The sequence below is a fragment of the Oncorhynchus kisutch genome, linkage group LG4 (assembly GCF_002021735.2).
Source record: "Oncorhynchus kisutch isolate 150728-3 linkage group LG4, Okis_V2, whole genome shotgun sequence".
Taxonomy (NCBI): Eukaryota; Metazoa; Chordata; class Actinopteri; order Salmoniformes; family Salmonidae; genus Oncorhynchus; species Oncorhynchus kisutch.
In genome coordinates this window covers 35,811,864-35,836,749 of record NC_034177.2, presented here as the reverse complement: position 1 = coordinate 35,836,749, position 24,886 = coordinate 35,811,864, and the positions used below count along the sequence as shown (strand labels likewise).

General features: G+C 43.4%; 1 protein-coding gene across 3 annotated transcripts; it reads right to left on the bottom strand.

Moving 5' to 3' along the window:
• Nucleotides 1-1,440: 1,440 nt before the first annotated feature.
• Nucleotides 1,441-23,053, bottom strand: LOC109889482 (PHD and RING finger domain-containing protein 1). 3 transcript variants are annotated; one of them, XM_020480931.2, is made up of 19 exons: nucleotides 22,930-23,053; nucleotides 21,772-21,944; nucleotides 21,546-21,650; nucleotides 21,210-21,406; nucleotides 20,844-20,927; nucleotides 20,463-20,596; nucleotides 20,171-20,262; nucleotides 19,850-20,022; nucleotides 19,241-19,376; nucleotides 18,588-18,703; nucleotides 18,284-18,477; nucleotides 17,929-18,057; nucleotides 17,684-17,829; nucleotides 11,555-13,271; nucleotides 10,115-11,424; nucleotides 9,743-9,819; nucleotides 5,452-5,640; nucleotides 4,929-5,057; nucleotides 1,441-3,858 (listed from the first exon to the last, which is right to left on the bottom strand). In XM_020480931.2, the coding sequence occupies exons 2-19, from the start codon at nucleotides 21,857-21,859 to the stop codon at nucleotides 3,709-3,711; spliced, it is 5,166 nt and encodes a 1,721-aa protein (XP_020336520.1). In that variant the 5' UTR covers nucleotides 21,860-21,944; nucleotides 22,930-23,053; the 3' UTR covers nucleotides 1,441-3,708. The 3 variants fall into 3 exon arrangements, with proteins under 3 accessions (XP_020336520.1, XP_020336521.1, XP_031678772.1); XM_020480932.2 differs by having other exon boundaries at nucleotides 1,449-3,858; nucleotides 19,865-20,022; XM_031822912.1 differs by lacking the exon at nucleotides 22,930-23,053 and having other exon boundaries at nucleotides 1,449-3,858; nucleotides 21,772-22,868.
• Between the last annotated feature and the right edge of the window lie 1,833 nt (nucleotides 23,054-24,886).

Here is a 24,886-nt window from a genome sequence, read left to right as displayed (position 1 = left end):
GAATTATGAAATGTTTACTTTAGTACTGTATGTCATCCCTCCTAGCTATCAATCAAATATATTAAAGTAATTTTTACTTTAGCAGTTGTCAAAGTGCTACCCAGCCTAAAACCCCAAAGGGCAAGCAATGCAGAAGCACGGTGGCTAGGAAAAACTCCCTAGAAAGGCAGAAACTTAGAGGAACTAGGCTCCGAGTGGTGGCCAAACCTCTTCTGCCTCTGCCATCAGGAGATTCAGGCTACATGGCCATAAGGCTAGATCATCAAGACTTCTTAAAATGTTCAAAGACCAACTAATAACCAGCGGTTATATAGGGTGCAGCTGTTTAACACCTCAGGAGTAAGTATTTGTATTAAATAGAAATTCATTCAAGTGTTGAGGTCGAGAGCAGGTCAACAGCAAGTCCCGGACAAAGTAACATGTCCAGTGACACCAGTCAGAACTGTATATGACAGGGTGGCTTGGGGACAGCCAGGTAGTCCTGAGGCTCCGAGTGGTTACTTTGTCTAACACAAACGGTATGTTCACCAGTGCTGTTGCAAACATGATGCAAGTCAAGTGGGTTCCTTTTGGCAAAAAAAAACATGCAGAAAACAAACCACTTGCTTTCATCTAGGAATGATTTTCACTGCTAGTAGTACTTGTCAGTTTTCTAGATGTCATGCTTCGGGTTGACTTTAGCCTTGAATAAACACTGACGAGCGTTTTTAAATAAATGCTTTGAGATGCATAATACCCTGGGATTTCAATGGTGAGAAACAAAATGAATACCAATAAAATTATTTTATTACAGATTGTCCCAGATATGTACAGTCGAGTGGGACCTCCAGGCCCAGTACGACAGTCAAGGCAGTAAGTATAGCACAGAGCAGCAAGAGGGGGCGAGAACCCTCTCCACTGGCTCAGAGCAAACCATTACTCAGAGAAACCTACAGCAGAGTAGGTGAAAATTCCAGTCAATTCAGGTTTTAAAATTAATTCCTATGGAGAAGTGTAATGGCTGCTTTAAAGCTAGAATGTACAGTTGGACTGACCATATCAAAATTATAGTTTTAACCATGAGGCTATACAGTGTTTGCTTATATTGGGTTCTGATGGGGTACAACAGTTGAACTAAGCTCATGAGGCATTTAAGTTATATTCAAGAATCAATGGGTACATATAAATTTAAGTCCAAAAATGAATGTAGCAACTGAGGATTCTAGCTTTAACATTTGACGGGACTTTAACTTAAATTAATATAACCCCCAGCCTTATATAATCATTTCATCACAGTTTGAGATTAACTACTTCTGTAAAGATTAGTAATATCCTGTTAAATATTATGGTATTATGTTAGTGGGTTCCTTTTCCAAAATGTTGCTCATTCAGTGACAAAATATATCTTCAGCCCACCCTTAAATTTGGCATGTTAGTAAAACATGAACACCACAAAAAAAGTAAATTGGGACAAAAATGTATTTTATTTTATTTGATCATTTTGTGTTCCCTCTGAAGCACTTGCCCTAGGAGATCAAGTAATGAAGGAGAAAAAACCAAATACATTTAACTCAAGCACCTCCTTTCCCCACTCCTCTCAAAAACAAAGTACGTAAGCTCAATTCCAATCAACCCCTAGACACTTCAAGTAGATCTGAAAGGATCAGATACTGCAGGTACAGTATACACAATTTGGTAGCAATTCCATCTGGCCCTCTGATACACCAATCCAATCCTTTTAGGTCTACAGAAGTGCCAAGCAGATATAATCTAGGGATTGATTTGAAATGTGAATATAGGTGTAGGACAAGACAGGTGCCCAGTCCAAGGCAGGTCCACACACATCCATTCTACTACACACACAGAATGGGAACATGCCAACGCCAAAATTGAAAAGATAGGGTGATATTCTTTAACGCACTTTTCTACAAATAAACTTTTAGAAGAGATCTAGAGGAGTCTTTGAAAATAAGTAGAGAAGGCCAACCGTTTTCAGGTACAGTTGTAAGTATTCATTAGCAGGAAGGAAGTGAACCACTTCCAACCAATGAGAAACAGTGATTACGGATGGCATGAATTGAATACCGTATGACTAGGGCCAGGGGTTTCTCCCACCTATGACACCTGACTAGGAAATCCTTTGGCCCCTTGTTAAGAGTGTTTGTCAGGTCGTTACCAAAAACATCCTGGCCTTGACTAGGATTATGCACTATTACTTGATTAACAATTTCCAAGTTCGCAACTACAAGTATGGCAATATTTGCAAGGACTAAAACAAATCTAGTTTGTTTGTGACAAAGAACAAACTCTGGCTGACCAGTGTCAAGAATAAGGGTTATTGCACATTATTCAAACTGGAAAATAAGCTTTTGGAATTAGTCTTTCAGAAGAAATGTGAGCAACTAGTTGAGTTCATAACCAAGTGTGAATGTGTGAAGAAATGGGAAAAACATTGATTAGGTTGCAAGACAGGCATGATATGCTGTCTTATGACTTGTTAGCCTGCTACAAATATACAACAGAACTAGCCAATTGATTCTAGACGAAACGTTAAACTAAGAGAAAACAGGTGAAGGTGCAGTATTCACAAAACGTATATAAACTCCAGTGTCTGCTGGTTTTCACTAATCATTGGCAAATGACTGGTCAATTGATCAATTAAAGCTGATGATTGCAGTCACCTCACCTGGTTTCCTGTCTTAATCAACACCTGATGAAAAGGTAGGATTAAAACCAGTAGACACTTTGGGCTGAGTCCAAACTTAAGAAAATTCACAACTCAAACTTTCTCAACAAACATGCATTGATTATCAATGGGAGATTTTTTGAGGAAGTCTGAGATGTGTGCCCTCATCTCAAGTTAGTATTCTGCCAATAGAGACCAGAGGAGCGTTGACAATCTGAGCACCACTGAAGAGGACAGCCACTATGTGCAGAGCCACATACTGTATGGTCAACCAGCACTCCATCGGATCCACAGTTCCATAGCACAGAGACATTCACGAAAACAATAAACTTCATCCAGAACCATGAACAATATACATCTGTGAATTCCCGGTAGGCAGCTAACAACTGGAAGGGCGTACATAATGATCATTCAAAATCAATATTTACACCAAATCTAAAATAATTGTTTCTCCTTTTCCCCAAAAAATTGCCTACTGGTATTTTTCTGCATTGTGGTGTTCTTTTAAAAATACCCCTCTACTGCCCAAGAGATAAAAAATAAAAGCCACCACTGCTTCTATTCAGACATTTTGCCAGTAGAAATAGCTGCTTCACATTATCCCTTAGCCTCTCTTGACTGAAAGGCGATCTGACTGAGAGCTGTCTCTTTAAGACAGAATCTCTGTGTTAGCCTCATACAGAGTAGACCAACAAAGTACATCTACATGGTCTGGCCCCGGGTGAACCTGGAAACAAATTCAATTCAAAACAGATGTTTGGCAGTCAGTGGTAATCAAAGTGCCAGACAACATTGGGTGCAGTAAAAGTTACTTGCACATCTTCTTTCAACGAAACGCCTCTACCATGATTTTGTGAAACTGTGAATTACCATGGACAGAACATAACTTTATCGCACCTAAAAACTATGAAAGACAAATCAAATTTGGAGCCACTCTTTCTCTAAGTCCTTGCTTGAGTCCCCTAAAATCCTGTGACATAAGATAACAGAAATGATTAAATTAGTGAAAATGGCTGAATATGGCTGAGTGCTTGTGGATGATTTCATGGGGTCTCTGGATCATTTGTTCTATCAGTTTCTGCCTCCTCCTCTCCTTTCCTGTGTTTCCTGTCATGTTTGTATTTGTCCACATAGGCTTTGACCAGGTTGGCCACTTTCACTGGGTTGATCTCTCCACTCTTACTGTGGCAGACCTGGAATCACAATGGGAAAACAAATGATATACAAGTTAGAGAAGCAATTTACAAACAGTTCAATGATTTTATTTTTAATCCACTGTGAAACAAGGGCTGCATTCCAAACACTTAAAAGACACACCCTATCCTCTCAGCCCTCAAATTAAGTGGACACTTCTGATGACGTATCATGACATCTGACGTGTTTACACTTGCAGAACAAGGGGCGAGGGAGGAAGGAATGATTTTTAAAAGGACCACCCTTGCCCGGAAATTCATCACTTGTTCATCCCTTGATGATTGTGTTTTCAGCCACCGGGGTAGCTTGTGGGTGCTTTATATGCACTACAGTCAATTATGATTGCATGTTTACTTATATTAACTATAGAATTATTAATATATGCCTACTGTATGATAGCTAGCAAATGAATTAGCTAACTAATGTTAGCCTGCCTAGCTGGAACTGCTCAAGAAAAATGTTTTATTTCTACAATTTCCAAAACAAAAACATAATTATTTTTACTAGACGTGTTTGTGCCGTCATGTGCATTAGTAGCACAATTTATAACCTTTTTACATCCGTTTTTACTTACACTTGTATGTTGACTTCTCCATATTGACATTGAGGTTTTAAGTTTTGGCTGACTTAGCGGATGTACAATCATCGCAAACTGAATTATGGGGTGTTTCAGGCCCCGGAGTGAACATTATTGTACACTCACAAACTCGATCAAAAACGAGGGCTGAGGGGCTTACGTTCCAATCTTCCCAAGGGCATAAGGCGAGGGTAAGTGGATGACGGTGTGTCTTTTATGAGTTTGAAACACAGCCACAGGCTGTCTTTCATCATGTACTGCAAGAATTAGTGGAAGACTCAGTTTATTCTTGTAAATCTAAACTCTCATATTGCACAGGTTGAGACAAGCCCCTACATCAACCAATGAAAGACACCTGATCTAAAGATTTACTCCCATGATAAACATCTTTGGTTTCATTATTATGTGCATGTTCTCCAGTTCCCGTAAAAATGTATTTTAATTCGGAATTGCATACCACATGACACAATTTGATCCAATTATCAGGTCTACCTTCTGGACAGCCTTGCGTACGATTTCCTTGTACTCGTCCTTCGTGATGTCTTTCTTCTGGTAGAAGGGTTTGATTGCCAGTTTCACCTCCTTTATGGCTCTCTCCTGCATGTGAAGCTTCTTTATGTACTAAGGATAGACACCGGTGATTAGTCAACATACACTACTACACTATGAAGGGGACTGGTCATTTGTTGTAAAGAAGTATATAAGGACATATATATAGTGCATTCAGAAAGTATTCAGACCCCTTGACTTTTTACAAATTCTGTTACGTTACAGCCTTATTCTAAAATTGATTAAATGGTTTTTTTTCTTCATCAATCTACACACAATACCCCATAATGACAAAGCAAAAAACAATGGACATTTCAATACATTTTAGAATAAGGCTGTAACATAACAAAATGTGGAAAAGGTAAATGGGTGTGAATACTTTCTGAATGCACTGTATACACATAGATATCACCCAAGTGTGCATTGATACATTTGAAGACCATCATGGTCTTTCTCTCAGACTCACATGATCGTTTCTGGAAGCATCATCCTCTCCTAGGGCTTCATTGGGTTCCCCCTGCACAGGTTTGGAGAGCCCTACTTGTGGTAGGCTGTTGGAGCTGGAAAGCGCACTGGGGAGCACTAGAGACACACTGGCCCTCTTGGTGCTCTGAACCTTGGGGTCAGTGAGTGATGTAGCACCCAAGGCGGCCTCCTATGGGTGGGAAGGTTAACTGACTATGGGTGAATCCCAATTTGAGATGTGTGCGCAAGTTAAATGTTCACATAAGAATTACAAAGATTTTAGGTGTTGGTAAATTACAGTACAATAATAACATTTTTATTTTAACTATTGTATTTCATGTTCTTAAGTCACAACAGCAATATTACCTAACTAAACTACAAGCATTTCGCTAGACTCGCATTAACATCTGCTAACCATGTGTATGTGACAAATAACATTTGATTTGATAATAAAATAAACATTGGCATAAATCTCAAACATCTATTGTCTCATCGAGACCTAGCAGGAAATATGTTATTGTGCTGTTAATCCCAGCACATAAAAGCCTCTGACGTGTAACATTCCTCCGTTCTAAAGTTTCTATTTCCCAAGTAAGGCTTCTACTTTCATTTCACTGTGAAACGCTGCTTTATCAGTTTCAGTTTCAGTCACATGAGCTCTCAAAAGACCCATGTGATCGGCAATGGCTTTACGCTGACAGCCACAACAACCGCCCCCCGAGTAAAAGAAAAGACAGACTGCCACCCTGTGGCCTGTCAGGAGAGATGCATGTTAATTACAGAAACATTTTGTGCTGAATGTTTTGGAGCACTAAATCACAGATATCTGTAAAGATCAACAGTACGTCCTACTTAATATTATTGATATGACCAGCCGGCAGTATGATGCTGTGACTAGGTGCCATTTCATAGTGAATTCCATACTGATTATCATAACCAAATTCCCTCTAAACTAGACCCGAGACTGTTATGCAGCTCCCCCAGACTAACACACACGGAGAGAAGCACGATATTGAACTTCAGTCAACTTTATAGAGTTTCCCTTTACTGTTGAAATTGTGATCAACTCAACGTAATATTAGCCACTTTCCATGCAACATATCGAAACAAAACGATCTATGTAAGAGATGTTGCTGTTCGCAGAACGCTTTCGGAGTAGGTTTATATTGCGCAGCCTCTTCTCTACAGTCTACACAGACCAGTGCGGCGGCATTACCAATCAGAGCTGCAGTAGGCCTATATGCAACTAGGCCATTGCCACATATTGAGCTGTGCCATTTACATTGTACTGGACTGTTTTTACAGCTGTAGTCTTGAGTAGATGCGTTCGTTTTGAGATCAAAGTGAGAGCTGCATGTAGCCACGTGTGCACATTTTGTTCATATCCTTTGTCAGTTAGTGAGTTATTAGCCCAGTTACAGTGCCTTGCGAAAGTATTCGGCCCCCTTGAACTTTGCGACCTTTTGCCACATTTCAGGCTTCAAACATAAAGATATAAAACTGTATTTTTTTGTGAAGAATCAACAACAAGTGGGACACAATCATGTAGTGGAACGACATTTATTGGATATTTCAAACTTTTTTAACAAATCAAAAACTGAAAAATTGGGCGTGCAAAATTATTCAGCCCCCTTAAGTTAATACTTTGTAGCGCCACCTTTTTGCTGCGATTACAGCTGTAAGTCGCTTGGGGTATGTCTCTATCAGTTTTGCACATCGAGAGACTGAAATGTTTTCCCATTCCTCCTTGCAAAACAGCTCGAGCTCAGTGAGGTTGGATGGAGAGCATTTGTGAACAGCAGTTTTCAGTTCTTTCCACAGATTCTCGATTGGATTCAGGTCTGGACTTTGACTAGGCCATTCTAACACCTGGATATGTTTATTCTTGAACCATTCCATTGTAGATTTTGCTTTATGTTTTGGATCATTGTCTTGTTGGAAGACAAATCTCCGTCCCAGTCTCAGGTATTTTGCAGACTCCATCAGGTTTTCTTCCAGAATGGTCCTGTATTTGGCTCCATCCATCTTCCCATCAATTTTAACCATCTTCCCTGTCCCTGCTGAAGAAAAGCAGGCCCAAACCATGATGCTGCCACCACCATGTTTGACAGTGGGGATGTTGTGTTCAGGGTGATGAGCTGTGTTGCTTTTACGCCAAACATAACGTTTTGCATTGTTGCCAAAAAGTTCAATTTTGGTTTCATCTGACCAGAGCACCTTCTTCCACATGTTTGGTGTGTCTCCCAGGTGGCTTGTGGCAAACTTTAAACAACACTTTTTATGGATATCTTTAAGAAATGGCTTTCTTCTTGCCACTCTTCCATAAAGGCCAGATTTGTGCAATATACGACTGATTGTTGTCCTATGGACAGTCTCCCACCTCAGCTGTAGATCTCTGCAGTTCATCCAGAGTGATCATGGGCCTCTTGGCTGCATCTCTGATCAGTCTTCTCCTTGTATGAGCTGAAAGTTTAGAGGGACGGCCAGGTCTTGGTAGATTTGCAGTGGTCTGATACTCCTTCCATTTCAATATTATCGCTTGCACAGTGCTCCTTGGGATGTTTAAAGCTTGGGAAATCTTTTTGTATCCAAATCCGGCTTTAAACTTCTTCACAACAGTATCTCGGACCTGCCTGGTGTGTTCCTTGTTCTTCATGATGCTCTCTGCGCTTTTAACGGACCTCTGAGACTATCACAGTGCAGGTGCATTTATACGGAGACTTGATTACACACAGGTGGATTGTATTTATCATCATTAGTCATTTAGGTCAACATTGGATCATTCAGAGATCCTCACTGAACTTCTGGAGAGAGTTTGCTGCACTGAAAGTAAAGGGGCTGAATAATTTTGCACGCCTAATTTTTCAGTTTTTGATTTGTTAAAAATGTTTGAAATATCCAATAAATGTCGTTCCACTTCATGATTGTGTCCCACTTGTTGTTGATTCTTCACAAAAAAATACAGTTTTATATCTTTGTGTTTGAAGCCTGAAATGTGGCAAAAGGTCGCAAAGTTCAAGGGGGCCGAATACTTTCGCAAGGCACTGTATATATTGCTGACTACAAGAACACAAAACATGTACATTTCTAGACTTCTTTGAAAAGCGAGTTAAGTAAAGAGCTTTTTTTGGTCTTAAAGGGGCAGTGTTGTATTTTGAGACAGCAAAGTAGCCAATAGGCAGAGGGTAGCAAAATGTGTCTGATTCTCTGTAATAATGGTATGGAAATAATACATTTTATTTTGTAAAGTTGTTTTCTGCATCAAACAACAACATTTTCAGTCACATCCTTGTCTGAAGGACAAGTGGATAAACAGGTTAGTGTCCAGCCATGCATGTTTTTTTCTGAAGTCTCATGGAATGTAGGCCTACATTGAACACCACACATTGGCTGCTACTGTAGGCTGAATGATAGAACAGCTATTTCCATGTTAAAATAGGATGCATTTTGTCCATTGTTTTTGATGGGAGGCCACTCTGGTAGACATACATTATCATCAAATAGCCACAGCAGCCTACTTGACCAGTATAAAAACAAACTTAAAGCGGGTACAGCCTCAGTGTTCACAGTAAACGCGCGCTGGAAGTTGCACAGAATTTGAACTCAGCAGACCTGAAATTTGCTCAGTGTCAACAAAAAAAAGAGGGAAAACATTGATCATATATCTACACTGAACAAAAATATAAACGCAACGTGCAACAATTTCAAAGAGTTTACTGAGTTACAGTTCAAATAAGGAAATCAGTCAATTCAAATAAATACATTAGGGCCTAATCTATAGATTTCACATGACTGAGCTGGGGTGCAGCCATGGGCCCACCCACTTGGCAGCCAGGCCCAGCCAATCAGAATTCGAGACATCTGTGGCAAAACTGTGTGACCAAATAGCACATTTAAAGTGGCCTTTTATTGTCCCCAGCACAAGGTGCACCTGTGTAATGATCATGCTGTTTAATCAGCTTCTTGATATGCCACACCTTGGATGGATTATCTTGGCAAAAGATAAATGCTCACTAACAGGGATGTAAACAAATTTGTGCACAACATTTGAGAGGAATAAGCTTTTTGTGAGTATGACATTTCTGGGATTTTTAGTTCAGCTCATGAAACCAACACTTTACATGTTGCGTTTATATTTTTGTTCAGTGCACATATTAGCAGGAAAGAAAGGCAGCATACAGCAGTAGAGGCCTGAAGCACAAAATAGTTATCTAGGTGAGTAGGCACGAATGCATCTATGTTTCTGAGAAGTAAGGAAGAGGTGTGTAGGTGACGAGGTGGCTGAGCCATACCTGATTGGAAGCCTGGGCGGAGGAGGCAGGTCTGCGAGCTCCCTCCTGTTTGAGCTTCAGTTTGTAGAGGGCCAGCTCTGAGACAGAGAAAAAACACACCCTATGACCCTCTCTGTGTTATGTGAATTAGAGGTAGTTTCTGAACCGGAGTCAAACAGCTGACTAGAAAAACATTAAAGGGCTCTGATTGGGTCAATACAGATTGTGGTAGGCTAAAATTGTATACCAAATTAATTACGTTTCTTTGTCATATGCACAGGAACACTTGGTGTACACAGTACAATGACATGCTTACATGGAGGTTCACCTCTCAACAATGCAACAACAATAATAGAAAAGGTAGAATATTTGAAAATGTACAATAATACTCACTACTGCCAGTCTTCTCTGGCTGTGGTCCATCTGGTTCCTGTAGGTTCCAGGTGACTCTCTTCACCGAGGGTTTGGCTTTAACACCTGGCGTGACTGTCTTCACCTCTTCGTCCTCCCCTTCGCCCTCCTTCGCCTCTTTAACCCGAGCCTCCCATTTCTCTCCTTCTGGCTCTGCTTTCTCACACTTCACATTGTCCAGACTGTCCAGCATCATGTCCACGTCCATGTCATCAAGTTCATAGTCGGAATGCTCCTCTACCTCTTCCTTCACTGGGATGGTTTGGACAGATGGAGGGGTCTCTGTGAGGGCCTTTGGTACTAGAGGCAGGGATGGGGCCACCTGCTGGCCGGCTGTAGTCACTGCAGCCTGAGAAGGAGCAGGGACAGGGTTGGTGCGGAGTGTTGAGAAGCTGGGGCTGGGTTGGCCTGTGGGGGGAACAGTGATGATGGAGGTCAGTTGTTGAGGCAGCTCAGGCCAGATGTGCTCAGTCTTGGTTTCCTTTAATACCAGGTCTTTTTGTTCGGTTATGTCTGAGGTGGGGAGGGCGCACGCCTCATTTATGAGGGGGGGAGGTTTTTCCTTTTTGATCTCCTTGTGCTCTTGCAAGTCCTTGAACTCCATGAACATTGATAGAGCTTTTTCTTCCTTGATTGGTTTACTATCCAGTGATTCTTCAAACAAATCAAAGGCAGGCAGTATGTCTTTTTTGATTTCTTTGAGCAGCTTCGACTCCTTGAGCAGTTTTGCTGAGAGAGAGGCGTGCTTCTCTGTTCTAAATTCATTGCCGTCACTCTCCTTTTTCACCTGGCAGACAGAGAGGACAGAGTGAGGTTTGAGTCCTGAAGAAGAAGGCATCTCTTGTTTGATCTCTCGCTCTTTTCTGTCTTCTTCAGCCTCTCTCTCCTCTTTCAGAGTAAGCATTTTCTCTTTTATCTTCTCTTTCTGTTCTTCTAGCTCTTTGGAGGAGGTGGTTGAGAAAGACCCTGGTCTGTGTGTGCCCTGTGACGACCCCTCTTCTTTTCTCCTCTCTCTGGACCGCGACCTGGACCTCGGCCTCTTTTTGTCTTTTGACCGCACCTCAAACCTGTTTTTTGACCCAGAGGATGATGGTTGTGATCGTGAGTGGTCTTTCCTCCTCTCCCTAGACCTGGACCGCGAGCGAGACTGCGAGTGACCTCGCTTCTTGGCATTTGATGGCCGACCCTTCTCTCTCTCACTTCCTCTGCTGTCGTTCCTCTCCCTGCTCCCCATCTTCTGCTTCCTACTCTGGGACCGCTCTCTGCTGCTGGAGCCGGACCCTGACCTCGACCTAAATCAAAATAATAAGAGTTATTATAATAACAGTATATACTAGAATACATTTCATAATTTATTATATTATTATTAAAAGCCCACAAAATCACTGCAGAATTTACATTATCACAGAATTACATTAGTACCTGGAGCGCCTCCTGTCTTTGGAGAGCGAGCATGACCGTCTCTTCTTCTTGCGAGACCTCTCAGAAGTCTCAGAAGTGGAGCTGTCTGATGGAGAACAAAGCAGTCTACTCTCCCTCGATTCTGAACACCTGGACCTTCTCTCACCCCCCTCTTCTCCTCTCCTACCCTCCTTGTCTCCCCTCTTCCTCCCTTGCTGCTCCGGGGCCTTGTCTCCTCTTCTCCTGCCTGCCTCCGGGCTGTTTGAGGTGGACCCCCGTTCCGTGGAAGACTCCCCACCTTTGGATGTTTTCCTCCCATGGCCTGAGGGCCTGGAGTTTGATTTAGACATGGACAAGGACTTGGGGGGGCTGTCCTGGGGCTCTGACTTGATCTCGGTCTTCACCATCTTGTTGCTGTGGTGGCTGGAAGCTGAGCTGGATGAGAAATGATCAGTCTTCTGGCTCTGGGGCTCTCGATTCTTGCCCCCTTGTTCTTTCCTCTCCTTCTTCCCAGGGACATGGCTCTGGGACAGGGGTGTGCTGGTGCCAGTCATCCCAGACCTGGGTGCGTTGTGTGGGCCGTGACCAGGCTTTGCCGTGTCTGCCTCGCTCTTCACATCCAGAACTTCTCCTGAGCCCTCATCCCTCTCCAGTGACACCCTATTTTCCAGTGCCTCAGCTTTCACCTGGTAGATGGTACATTCCTTGTGCGCCATGGATGGTTTCCCCCCAGCATGGCTCTCTCCTTCACTTTCTGAGGCGTTGGAGTCTGAGCCTGTTGGGTGGAAGGGGTCGTATATATCCCCCTCCTCCTCTTTGACCTGTGTGTGTGAGGTGGCCAGGGGCCTCATTTTGCTGCTGCGCTCCTCTCTTCTCCTCTTCGCCGCCTCTTCTTCCGTGGACAGTGGTTCTTGACTGTTGCCGGTGGCAAACATTGCTGAGGCGTTGTTAAGCTGTCGGGCGTGCCACGCATTCCCACTGGCATTGATCCGGAAGCACACTGTGGATGCCAATGCCGGGTTGGCTGGGGAATCAGAGGAAGAGGAAAAGGAGCTGGAGAAGGCAGACGAAGAGCCTGCTTGCTCTGGTCTCTGTCTCTGACCCTCTGTCCTGCCCTGCTGCTGCTGATCCACCCTTGGCTGCCTACCCCTGTTCCCACCCAGGCTGTTCACACAGGCCTCAGGGAAGCCATTACTATTAGCACGGCTACTACTACCCCCCCTACTGACAATGCCATTCGTTAGCCCACCACTCTCCCGTTTTATCTTTGGTATCCTGGGAAGCACCGATACTGGTGCTTCCCATACTGGTTTAGGTGCAGCCTTCTTAGCCTGGGGCTGTGGTGGCACGGTCTCCCTCCCTCTTGACCGAGAGTCTGGGGTAGGAGTGGAGGTAGAGGTGGCTTCTCTCTGGGTCCTATGGGGAAGTTGTACACCAGTGGCCCCCCAGTGGCTCTGTCCAAGACTAGGGCTGGGTCTGGGAGGCGGGGAAGTCTGGCTGTGGCTGGCCGGGCAAGGGGATGAGGGGGTGAGAGGGGACGAGCAGGGCCCTGGGGAGCTGAGGGAGGGCCTGTTCAGGGGGCTACAGGAGGGTCCCACCACCAGGTCTCCGTTAGTGGGGAGAGAGAGGGAGCTGACTGCTTCTGGATTAGGGGACATCCCTGAGTGGTTCTGGGCTACTGATTCACCAGAGCTGCTGCTCCTACTGCTGCCCAGCCTGGACGAAGATGACACACCCACTACAATACAAACACAAGACATCCATTTACTAACCCTTATTCTGCTGTTTAACACAGAATCAAACAGACTTCAAAATGAATGATAGACAAGCAATAAAACTAGGGCTGTCCCCAACTATAAAAAAATATTTGTCGACGAGTTTTGTCCTGTCGAAATGTTTAAACTTATTTTTCCATATATAGACAGACCCCCCCATGTGTTTGAATAAAACCAACTATGTATGCACTGAGCTTGTCTGATGCTTTAAGCACACTGTTTGATTAAATAATTAAGACACACAAATTACTCAAGAAAGAGCCCAATGGTCACGTGGTTAAAAAAAAAAGTGACAGTGTGCCTGTGTGACTGGCGCACGTTGTCTCCATCTCCTCCCTACTGCAGCGAAAAAGCATTTTAGTTTCTAACTGAAAAGTTCTGTTACCTACAGTTGAAGTCGGAAGTTTACATACGCTTAGGTTGGAGTCGTTCAAAAATGAGTTTTAATCACTCCACAAATTTCTTGTTAACAAACTATAGTTTTGGCAAGTCGGTTAGGACATCTACTTTGTGCATGACAAGTAATTTTTCCAACAATTGTTTACAGACAGATTATTTCACTTAATCACAATTCCAGTGGGTCAGAAGTTCACATACACTAAGTTGACTGTGCCTTTAAGTTAAACCGCTTGGAAAATTCCAGAAAATGATGTCATGGCTTTAGAAGCTTCTGATAGGCTAATTGACAACATTTGAATCAATTGAAGGTGTACCTGTGGATGTATTTCAAGGCCTACCTTCAAACTCAGTGCCTCTTTGCTTGACATCATGTGAAAATCAAAAGAAATCAGCCAAGACATCAGAATTTATTTTGTAGAACTCCACAAGTCTAGTTCATCCTTGGGAGCAATTTCCAAATGCCTGAAGGTACCAGGTTCATCTGTACAAACAATAGTATGCAAGTTTAAACACCACGGGACCACGCAGCCGTCATACTGCTCAGGAAGGAGACGCGTTCTGTTTCCTAGAGATGAACGTATTTTGGTGCGAAAAGTGCAAATCAATCCCAGAACAGCAGCAAAGGACGTTGTGAAGATGCTGGAGGAAACAGGTACAAAAGTATCTATATCCACATTAAAACAAGTCATATATATCGACATAACCTGAAAGGCCGCTCAGCAAGGCAGAAGCCACTGCTCCAAATCCACCATAAAAAAAACTGACTACGGTTTGCAACTGCACATGGGGACAAAGATCATACTTTTTGGAGAAATGTCCTCTGGTCTGATGAAACAAAAATATAACTGTTTGGCCATAATGACCATTGTTATGTTAGGAGGAAAAAAGGTGAGGCTTGCAAGCCAAAGAACACCATCCCAACCGTGAAGCATCAGGGTGGCAGCATCATGTTGTGGGGGTGCTTTGCTGCAGGTGGGACTTGTGCACTTCACAAAATAGATGGCATCATGAGGCAGAAAAATGATGTGGATATATTGAAGCAACATCTCATGACAACAGGAAGTTAAAGCTTGGTCGCAAATGGGTCTTCCAAATGGACAATGACCTCAAGCATACTTCCAAAGTTGTAGCAAAATGGTTTAAGGACAACAAAGTCAAGGTATTAGAGTGGCCATCACAAAGCCCTGACCTCAATCCTATAGAAAACTTGTGGGCAGAACTGAAAAAGCGTGTGTGAGCAAGGAGGCCTACAAGCCTGACTCAGTTACACCAGCTCTGTCAGGAGGAATGGGCCAAAACTTATTGTGGGAGGCTTGTGGAAGGCTACCCGAAACATTTGACCCAAGTTAAACAATTTAAAGGCAATGCTACCAAATACTAATTGAGTGTATGTAAACTTCTGACCCACTGGGAATGTGATGAAAGAAATAAAAGCTGAAATAAATCACTCTTCTATTATTCTGACATTTCACATTTTTTAAATAAAGCGGTGATCCTAACTGACCTAAGACAGGGAATTCTTAATGGATTAAATGTCAGGAATTGTGAATCTGAGTTTAAATGTAGTTGGCTAAGGTGTATGTAAACTTCCGTCTTCAACTGTATACATACAAAAAAATATATGGGGGATTGGAAATGATGCAGACAATTACATTGATGGAAGCAACAATCTATCCGCAATATTAAAGTTGATCCACCCACAAAAAAACAACAACAACTCAGCAACGAAGTGGTAGGCCACACAATCTCGCAGAACGGGACCACGAGTGCTGAAGCAACTAAAAATAGTCTGTCCTCGGTTGCAACACTCACTACAGAGTTCCAAAATGCCTCTGGAAGCAACGTCATCACAAGAACTGTTCGTCGGGAGGTTCATGAAATGGGTTTCCATGGCTGATCAGCCGCACACCAGCCTAAGATCTGGAGCAGTGGAAACGCGTTCTTTGGAGTGATGAATGCTTCACCATCTGGCAGTCCAACGGACTAATCTGGGTTTGGCGGATGCTAAGAGAACGCTACCTGCCCCAATGCATAGTCATAACTGTAAAGTTTGGTAGAGAAGGAATAATGGTCTGGGGCTGTTTTTCATGGTTCGGGTTAGGCCCCTTAGTTCCAGTGAAGGGAAATCTTAACGCTACAATGACATACTCAACAATTCTATACTTACAACTTTGTTGGAACTTTTGGGGAAGGCCCTTTTTCTGTTTCAGCATGACAATGTTACCGTGCACAAAGTAAGGCTCATACAGAAAGGGTTTGTGAGATCGGTGTGGAAGAACTTGAGTGGTCTGCACAGAGCAATGTTCCAACATCTAGTGGAAAGACCTCCCAGAAGAGTGGAGGCTGTTACAGCAGCAAAGGGGGACCAACTCCATATTAATGCCCATGATTTTGGAATGAGCAGGTGTCAACATACCTTTGGTCATGTAGTGTATATATGGATGATTTATAAAGCCAGGCACATTTAACTGTTAGATTATTGATTATAGACCTAATTAAGTTGGTTTGCCCTCTCCTCAATTTGCTTAGACAATCAGGCTAAACCCTATTCGCAATGGGACTAGTATTAATAGAGAACATTGGTTATGTAATTATTACCCCAGAATATCCATTATTCCAGAGGACGATTCGGATGGGATTTGTTCTTTCTAAACTGCCCCATGTAATTATTTTTTCCAATAAAATGACAGTTATGACGGAAGCCTGGAGGTGTTTTTCTAGACGTGAAGATATTTCAACAAGTCGAGACGATAACAGGTTACACTGATAACTCCAGCTTGGCTCCTAAGTTCCTAAACCATACCAAACCATCTTTGGTACAGTGTTGCCATAATATTTTAATTGAGGAAGTGTGATCGTAGGATATTTTAGCGATCTGCAGTAGACGTCCTAAATGCCCCACAGCCTTCAGACGTGAGCTAAACAGTGCACTTGCACTTGAGATGCATTTTAAGGCTATGGATGCGAAAGTGAACTTTTAGGTCACGTTTAGGTCAGTTGTATGCTGCTTTGAGATCTATTAACAGCAAGGGTTATTTGAGATCTATTAACAGCAAAGGTTACATTGAATAGGTGTAATATTTTTTACTGGTGCATTTGGCAATATGCTATTCATATGCACAAAACATATGAACAAAAGCAATCACTGTGAAAGTTGATGCATGTAGGCCCTTATATATATATATATATATATACACACACACACACACACACACACACGCTATGCGCAGCACTTCGTTCAATTTATCGAATCAGTTATTGTTTTCTTGCTCAAACCGTGAGCAACACCTGTCAAACTAGATGTAGATTATTCTGGCTGGAATTGTTACTCTCCTGCCATATACAAATTACTGACATGGCAGATTCAGACAGGACTAAAATGACGTTGTGCTTGTGCACATAATTACATTACCCGACCAGCCCCAGTAAACTAATCCTGTCTGAATAGGGTTTAAGACAAGGACTGTTTCCACGTCTCTGCTGCTGCTGCCTCCCCCGCATTGTTCTCAATCCCAATATGCTGGTTCATTTTGTGTTATGCACAGAGCAACATAGGGATAGGCGCCAGTTCTACGGCACGCTGAAGATGTTTCAGTACTGTGGACAGCGACCATATCCATAAAATAATATTACATTTATTAGCGTTGCACCATTCTTTTTACATAATATAACCATATTGAATTTCAGTGTCATGTCTTAGAGTGATGGACTATACCATCCACGTGGCCTCCGCAATGGATTAGTCCATTGAGACAGGCACAAATCAGAGTGCGACTGCTCGACTAAAGAAATCTTGGTCGACCAACAGCCTATCGACCAAAAAAATCGACCAGTCAACTAAATGAGGTCAGCCCTAAATAAGATGTTCACTAGTTCTTGAATAGCCAGGTATTAGATACGGAAAACAAAAAAAAGAGCAGAAAAAAAGAGAAAGGACAAGGGATTGGAACTGAAGGAAGAAACCCTAGCAGCCCACCTGGTTTGGTAGCCTTGAGGGATCCGTCTCTGTTGATGACCACGTCTGAGCTGTCCATCAGCAGCATGCTCTGTCCTGATAGGATGCTGCCCAGAAGGTCAGGCACTGGGGCCAACGCCGCCACCTGGGGCAGGCTTGGGCCCCGCCTACAACACCATGGCAACCACAGGTCACACATGTACCATATTGAAGGACGTAACAACATAATGTGACAACATAACGTGGGAGGAGATGAGAAGGGGTACCTGGAGAGGCCAGCAGTGATTGGTCGGGCCACAGGCTGGTGCGAGCGGAGGGCAGAGCGAGATAAGCCATGCCTCTTAGCCTCCAGCAGTGATGTCATGGCCGAGGCATGCTCTTCCTCCTCTTCATTCCTGGGGTGGGATCAACAACCAATCAACATTCAGAACAGGGTTGGAGTGCAATCCACAATTGCTTGTTATTTTCCGAGTTTCTTTTTCTTTTTTAATTCATGGTTTTGTTAAAAATGATTGTTGTATATATGTTCAGTGTTGTTCTGACATTAGCTGGGGATTTCCACTTCCTGGTTGAATAAAGTACTATGTTATCTTATGGTTGTGAGTTGTGCCTGAGACAGACCTGTCAGTGAAGGGGTCCAAGTCAAAGGGGTCTCCATAGACAGAGAGCGAAGCAGCTCCTATGTCAGCTCTCATACTGCCCAGAGTGGTTTCTGTAGGCCGGTACACAGAGGGAAGGGATGAGCCCCATTTGGGCTTCCCTATCCCCAGGTTATGGGCTATACGACCACGAGACGTAGGCTCCTTCTTCACCACCTAGAAACACACACGCAAATACACACAGCCAGATTGAACATGAGCACTCCTATCAATCTGTTTTAGGTACTATACTTTTCCTGCTATACGTGTTAAAAATGTAGTCTCACCATTTTCCTTCTGGACTTGGACCTCCTCACTCTCCGTTTCCTCCTCTTCCCCCCAGTGCCTGCAGCTTTGCCCTTCTCACCCGATGACCTCTTACTACTGCCTTTCCTGCGCTTCACTGTGGGCACAGAGCAAATGCATCTATTTTAACAACCCAGATAGGCTGTGTGTGTGTGTGTGTGTGTGTGTGTGTGTGTGTGTGTGTGTGTGTGTGTGTGTGTGTGTGTGTGTGTGTGTGCGTGCGTGTGAGAGTGCGTGTGAGAGTGCGTGTGTGTGAGAGTGCGTGTGTGTGAGAGTGCGTGTGTGTGAGAGTGCGTGTGTGTGAGAGTGCGTGTGTGTGAGAGTGCGTGTGTGTGAGAGTGCGTGTGTGTGAGAGTGCGTGTGTGTGAGAGTGCGTGTGTGTGAGAGTGCGTGTGTGTGAGAGTGCGTGTGTGTGAGAGTGCGTGTGTGTGAGAGTGCGTGTGTGTGAGAGTGCGTGTGTGTGAGAGTGCGTGTGTGTGAGAGTGCGTGTGTGTGAGAGTGCGTGTGTGTGAGAGTGCGTGTGTGTGAGAGTGCGTGTGTGAGTGCGTGTGTGAGAGTGCGTGTGTGTGAGAGTGCGTGTGTGTGAGAGTGCGTGTGTGTGAGAGTGCGTGTGTGTGAGAGTGCGTGTGTTCACCTGTCCTGCGTCGTCGGCTGGATGGAGCACGGGGTGTGAGGTCCCGTATGTACACGGCAGTGTTGAGTCCTGCCACTACTGCGTTGATAGTGTCATCCAGCCAGGTGGACTGTGGCATCAGAAAACTGGGGGCAATCTGAGACCAGAGGTACACTGCATCACTCTACTGATTCTCGGTTGTCTATTTTGTCTATAGACAGGCTTTACTTGACATGAACTTCACAGCAGTCTGATGAGAGGCAGCCTGCAGCGCCACTATGAAGAGCCACCTCTCTCTCGGACTCTCTATTCTATTCCTGCATGTCAAATGTTATTTGGTGCAAGTAGCGCATTCAAACGAGACAAAATAACAGTCGTCATTCATCAAATGTTATGTAATACAATACTACATAGAAATACCACCATACACGTTTCAACCCATGAGGGAAAACATCATTTTTCATTCTGTATGTACATTATCATGCTGCTCAATAAACAATCTTTGCTTACAGCGTTCATATCAATACTGCATATCAGTACTACAGAGTACGGGATGCTGACACTAGTGGTGAGTAGCGGAGTGAGGGAGAACAAAGAAGCCAGTTGGAAGCAACACGCCTCATGCCAAACCTGTGCAGTGCGTGCCTGGGTGATGCGGTGGCGATTGACACTGGCGCGGACCCTCTCGCTTTGCTGGGTGCGGGCGATGGCCCGGGTGGGGCCCGTTGTGCGGGGGCGGGAGCGACTGGTTGTGGGACGGGCGCTGCTCAGACTCTCCACGTCGCTCTGCTCCTCTGAACCCCCTGAGGAGCAGGAACATTGATGAGCTCTGGGATCTTGGTAAAAGGACTGACCTGTACTGCACAATACCTGTTCTCAGGCTTTATACAAAGAGTATTGTCAACTTTTTTTCCTCAGAGGAAGACGTAATGACTCAATAGTACTGATTACTTGAATGGCGGTTGTTGGCTTGACACTCTGGGCAGAACCATTCCTCCACAGGGACAGCGTCTAGCGGGGGGGTCAGGCACTCCATGTGGTACCTTCCATGGAGCACAGACATGATGGGTTAGGGATTAACATGGACATGATCAGATCATCATAAAATAAACAGGGGAAAAAGGCAAAAGGGTTCATTTTAATGACCAGATGGATGTATTCTGATTTGCCGATGTCATACAATCAGGAATTCATCATGAAAAATCCAAGAAAGATCAGGTGGTGTGTGTAGCTTGTGTCTCACCCTGCATCACAGCCGTCACAGAGAAGCAGTCGGTCTTCACGGTCGCTCCCCCCACACACCTCACAGCTGGTCTGTTCCAGCTCCAGGTCTATCACCTCCTCCTGGCCCTCCTTCACTGGCTTCTGCACTGTGATCTGCACTCAACCATCACCACACGCACATAGAGCAATGAGAGGAAAGTGACTGTCTGCAGCTCCCATGCAGGATCCATATTTGGACCATAATGTTCTTTGCCACAAAATAAATCAAATACCCTTCATGAGAAATGCACATGCCATCTGTAGTAGCTCAAAGACATCCCCACCCCAACATGAAATCATGATCAAAGGCAAATATAAGACTTATATTTAACTACAGAAAGTCTGAACTTTTTTAACTCACCATTTTCTGCACTTTCCCACCATAACATTTTCTCAGGTAGATGTTATTGAAGACAATTCTATCCACAGGACAGGAGTTTGCATTCTGAGGGAAGAACAAAAACACACTTGGAAGCACAACATTTGGACACACTAACATATCATGATTGTCTGACTTAACAAAACCTCAGTTTATAGGTTTGAAAGTGAAAGCTGAGGTGTGGTGACTCTTGTCCATAGTTTCAGTGATGATCATCAATTTGACAGGTTAATGTCTTCTAGTTCTTACAACAATATCATAATTTTGAGTCTGTACGAAGACTGAAGTGGGTAAAAGGCTTTGACCCCTTGACCCACCTTCTTGCCCCCTCTAATGTCACCCACCTACCTTGGACCACTCAAGGATGCAGTCGAGGCAGAAGTAGTGTTTGCAGCTCTCTGGTGTGGCCACAGGCTGGCTGTGGAAAGAATTGAGGCAGATGGGACATTTCTCTGTGTCCTCGTCTGAGCTCAGGCCTGCCAAGTCAGCAGACACTCCCCCCACTGCACCCTCCACCTCCTTCGCAGCATCCTCCTCTTCATCATCTGAGAAACAAGTATGTTGTATGATCAGAGGTTATGAAACTCAAGTGGTAGGTTTATAAAAAGATACTAAAATTGTATCATGAACCATTACCGATTCTTTCCTATGAATACAGTGGCCTACATCTCCATAACCTCTCACCATCACTATCATCCTCCTCATCTTCTTCTCCATCGAGGTGTTCTTCCTCACCACTGTCAGAAGCTACCTCCTCAGATTCCTCCCCACCATCATCTGAGTCTTCATCTGGATGTTGATAAAGAAAAGTGGATGTACAGCCTTACAAAGTTATCTCTCATATTCTTTCCAATAGTACTAAGATTCACTCATTAGGCTATTCATAAAATGTGGGGAAACGAGCCCATACCTGAGATTGCCCACAATGCTGGCCTTTTCCCTTTTCCGTGGGTAGCATTCCGGTTGATCAGCTCATCCTGGCTGTCCTCTTCGTCCATGGCTGAACATCAGAGAGCCTCCAGCACCAATATCTTGCTAAATCCCAAAGGCTCTGCTTAAGTGAGACTTATGAATTGTCAGTAGCTGGAAAATACATTACATTTAAATGAGTGCCACAGCTCTTCAACTGGTCCACCCGCAAACAAAGCGTTCCTGTGTACTCAGTATTGACACCTGCTACAAACAAGGACGCTTGTAGAAATATCAGATTAGCACTTCATTAAATAAATAGCGGTATGTGAAGGAGGTATATGAAAATAGAGCTAGCATGTCACAAGTCAAGTGCTACTTGAAGTGGACAGCTAGTTAGTCCATTGATAAGAGATTTAACACAAAGGTTAAAGTCTGCCAGCCATAAATAACAAGCAGACTGACAAACGAGGTAAAAATGTATACCAAGTTCTCGTTTTCAAGATTATAGTAAGTGTTTAGCTTAACTAGCTAACAACTGTTGCTGCTTCAGTTTCCTCAACAACAAACACGCTGCGCGACTGTGGTGGTGCGCTGCTGTGCATACATGCTGGCTAAAAGAGTTGCCTGTTGTTACTAGGTAAACTTAAATACGCTTCGTTACCCAACTACTTACCTTCTTGCAAATAAAACGTGCAATTTATGGAATATTCTTAGCTAGCTATGCAACACTAGCTAGCAATGCATGTTAGCTAGATATCTGCATTGTTTTGGAGAATAACCTGCTAACGTTAGCCTGCTAGCTAGCTAACGTTACCATTATTAGCTTGAGTCTAAATATAACTTGCAAGCTCGTTATCTTCGGTGCATGTGACATTCTTATACTATAATGTTGGTACATTAACAATTTCTCATTATTTAGGCATACTGGGGCGGCAGGTAGCCTAGTGGTTAGAGCGTGGGCCAGTAACATGAAGGTTGCTTTGATCGAATCCCCTAACTGACAAGATAAAAATGTGTTGTTCTATAGCTGAACAAGTCAGTTAACCCACTGTTCCTAGGCCGTCATTGTAAATACGATTTAGTTCTTAACTGACTTTCCTAGTTAAATAAAAAATTAAAAAAATACTTCGAACATGCAAAGTGTGTTTACACCTACCCTAAACAGTTGTGAGTGACATGTTTGGCGTAATTTCTCAGTCCACGATTTCTCTTGAGTGACATCGCTGGCTGGAGTGACGGAAATGGCCGAACGCACTCTTCTTCTTTGGGATTGGGCTGGTGGATCGCATACACCACCACCTACTGTACTGGAGTGTGAGGCCAATCACAGCATACCTACATTAAATTCTCTTCATTATTTCTGTTCCTCTAAGGAAGTGAAATAGAGCCCTAGACAACACTTCCCTCCCCTCACTACACCACCCAAATCCCTAACCCTTTCACATAATCTCTCCCTATCACACAGTTCACAAACTGTCAACACATGCTCCACCTTTTCCTCTGATAAACACTCATCACACAGACTTGTTTCATGTCTCCCTACCATCCAGAACGTGGCATTCAAACCTGTGTGGCCAAACCCTAGTCTATTCCACACAACGTCCTCACTGCTACATCACATTCTCCCCACTTCTTCCTTTATTGACCGGTGCATGCAATACAATTGCCTCCTTTGACTACTTGCATCCCACTCCCTTTGCCAAAGATCGAGCCCTTTTGCCCAGCTCAATGACTTGAGTTCCCTGCATACCAGGTGGACCTGAATATCTACCCCCTCTCTCCTCACAGAACTCTTAGCCACCACATCGTCCTTCTCATTACCCTCCACACCCAGCCAAATGCACTCAAATCGCTGTAACACTCTTAAAGATACAGTGTACCTGAAAATGTATCCATTCAATAACTATTTGATACAATGTATGCCATTTGATACACATATTTACGAAGTATACTCTCGTGTAGTGTGTTATTTTGGCTATAGGGGGCGATGTAGAGTGGCAGACCAATCTAGGTTGGATAGGTGAAAGCATCTTCGTCAGATAACGCAGGTTTGGTTGAAACTATTTTATACAAATGTCCCTTTCTTCCAAGCCTAGATTAATAAGATTAGGATGTAGATCAGGCCAATTAGATTTAGGATTCACCCCTAGGTTTTTCCCCAGTCTTTTGACAATTTCAAACTGCAGTCACTAAGCTCACTGACATAGCACACATCCCTGCAGCCACCGCAAGGGAATGTCATAAACAAAAAAAAATTAATGACAGGAAATTAACTTTAAACCGATTTTTTCTCTCACAACCTCATGGCAAAATGTGTGGAATAGCAGGAGATTTAGCTATAAAACTGCAATTTTTTCTCAAGGGAATGTCATAAACCATTTTTTTTTTATGACAGGAAATTAGCTTTAAACTGATTTTTTTCTCACAACCTCATGGCAAAATGTGTAGAATTGCAGGAGATTAGCTCTAAAACTGCCATTTTTTTTCTCTCTGCCGCATAGAAAAAATGCTTTATAAATGTTTTTTTAGTTAGGTGGGGGGGGGGGCGTCTTGCTCGTACCTTCCGGGGCCCTGAGAAACTGCGCTATGCTACTACCTATGCTAACCATTATGCTGCCTATTAGGCTAGCTAGTTTTCGGTTACCCATGCAAAGTCATCCAATCGTACAACTGTTCTGTAGGCTGTGTGTAGCCGGACTGATCATAAGACTAATAATGGGCATTCCGGTTGCCTACATACTATGTGGCTCTGCCGCTCTCTGCTGGTTGAAGTAAAAATGACGTATTACCTGGACGGGACAGTTACATAATAGGCTAAAGCGTAAGACATTCCTGCTTAATTGTTGCTTTGTATCGTGTAATAATTTGTCCCTGTATCCGATTGTATCCAATCAAGTAAATGGTACGGTCTGGCATTTTCGACCAGACAATATTATGTTCCTTTGATGTTGATAGCTTTGGCTTCGACTTCAAACAGGTCACTTGATAATGTTATTGAACCCGCGCGCCAGTATCAATAAAGCTTCAGACACACACAGCACTATTTAAATATGTTTTTATATACACCGAATTATATGGTTGAATGAATCATGCAAATAGTGTCACGGTTAAGA

Excerpts from the sequence above, each read along its gene's own strand:
- LOC109889482 (XM_020480931.2), bottom strand. The coding sequence starts at position 21,859 with ATGGACGAAGAGGACAGCCAGGATGAGCTGATCAACCGGAATGCTACC. Across the intron at positions 20,023-20,170 it reads AGCCAACAACCGCCATTCAA|GGGGTTCAGAGGAGCAGAGC; the intron begins GTAATCAGTACT and ends CCTGCTCCTCAG. Across the intron at positions 3,859-4,928 it reads TACGCAAGGCTGTCCAGAAG|GTCTGCCACAGTAAGAGTGG; the intron begins GTAGACCTGATA and ends TTGTGATTCCAG.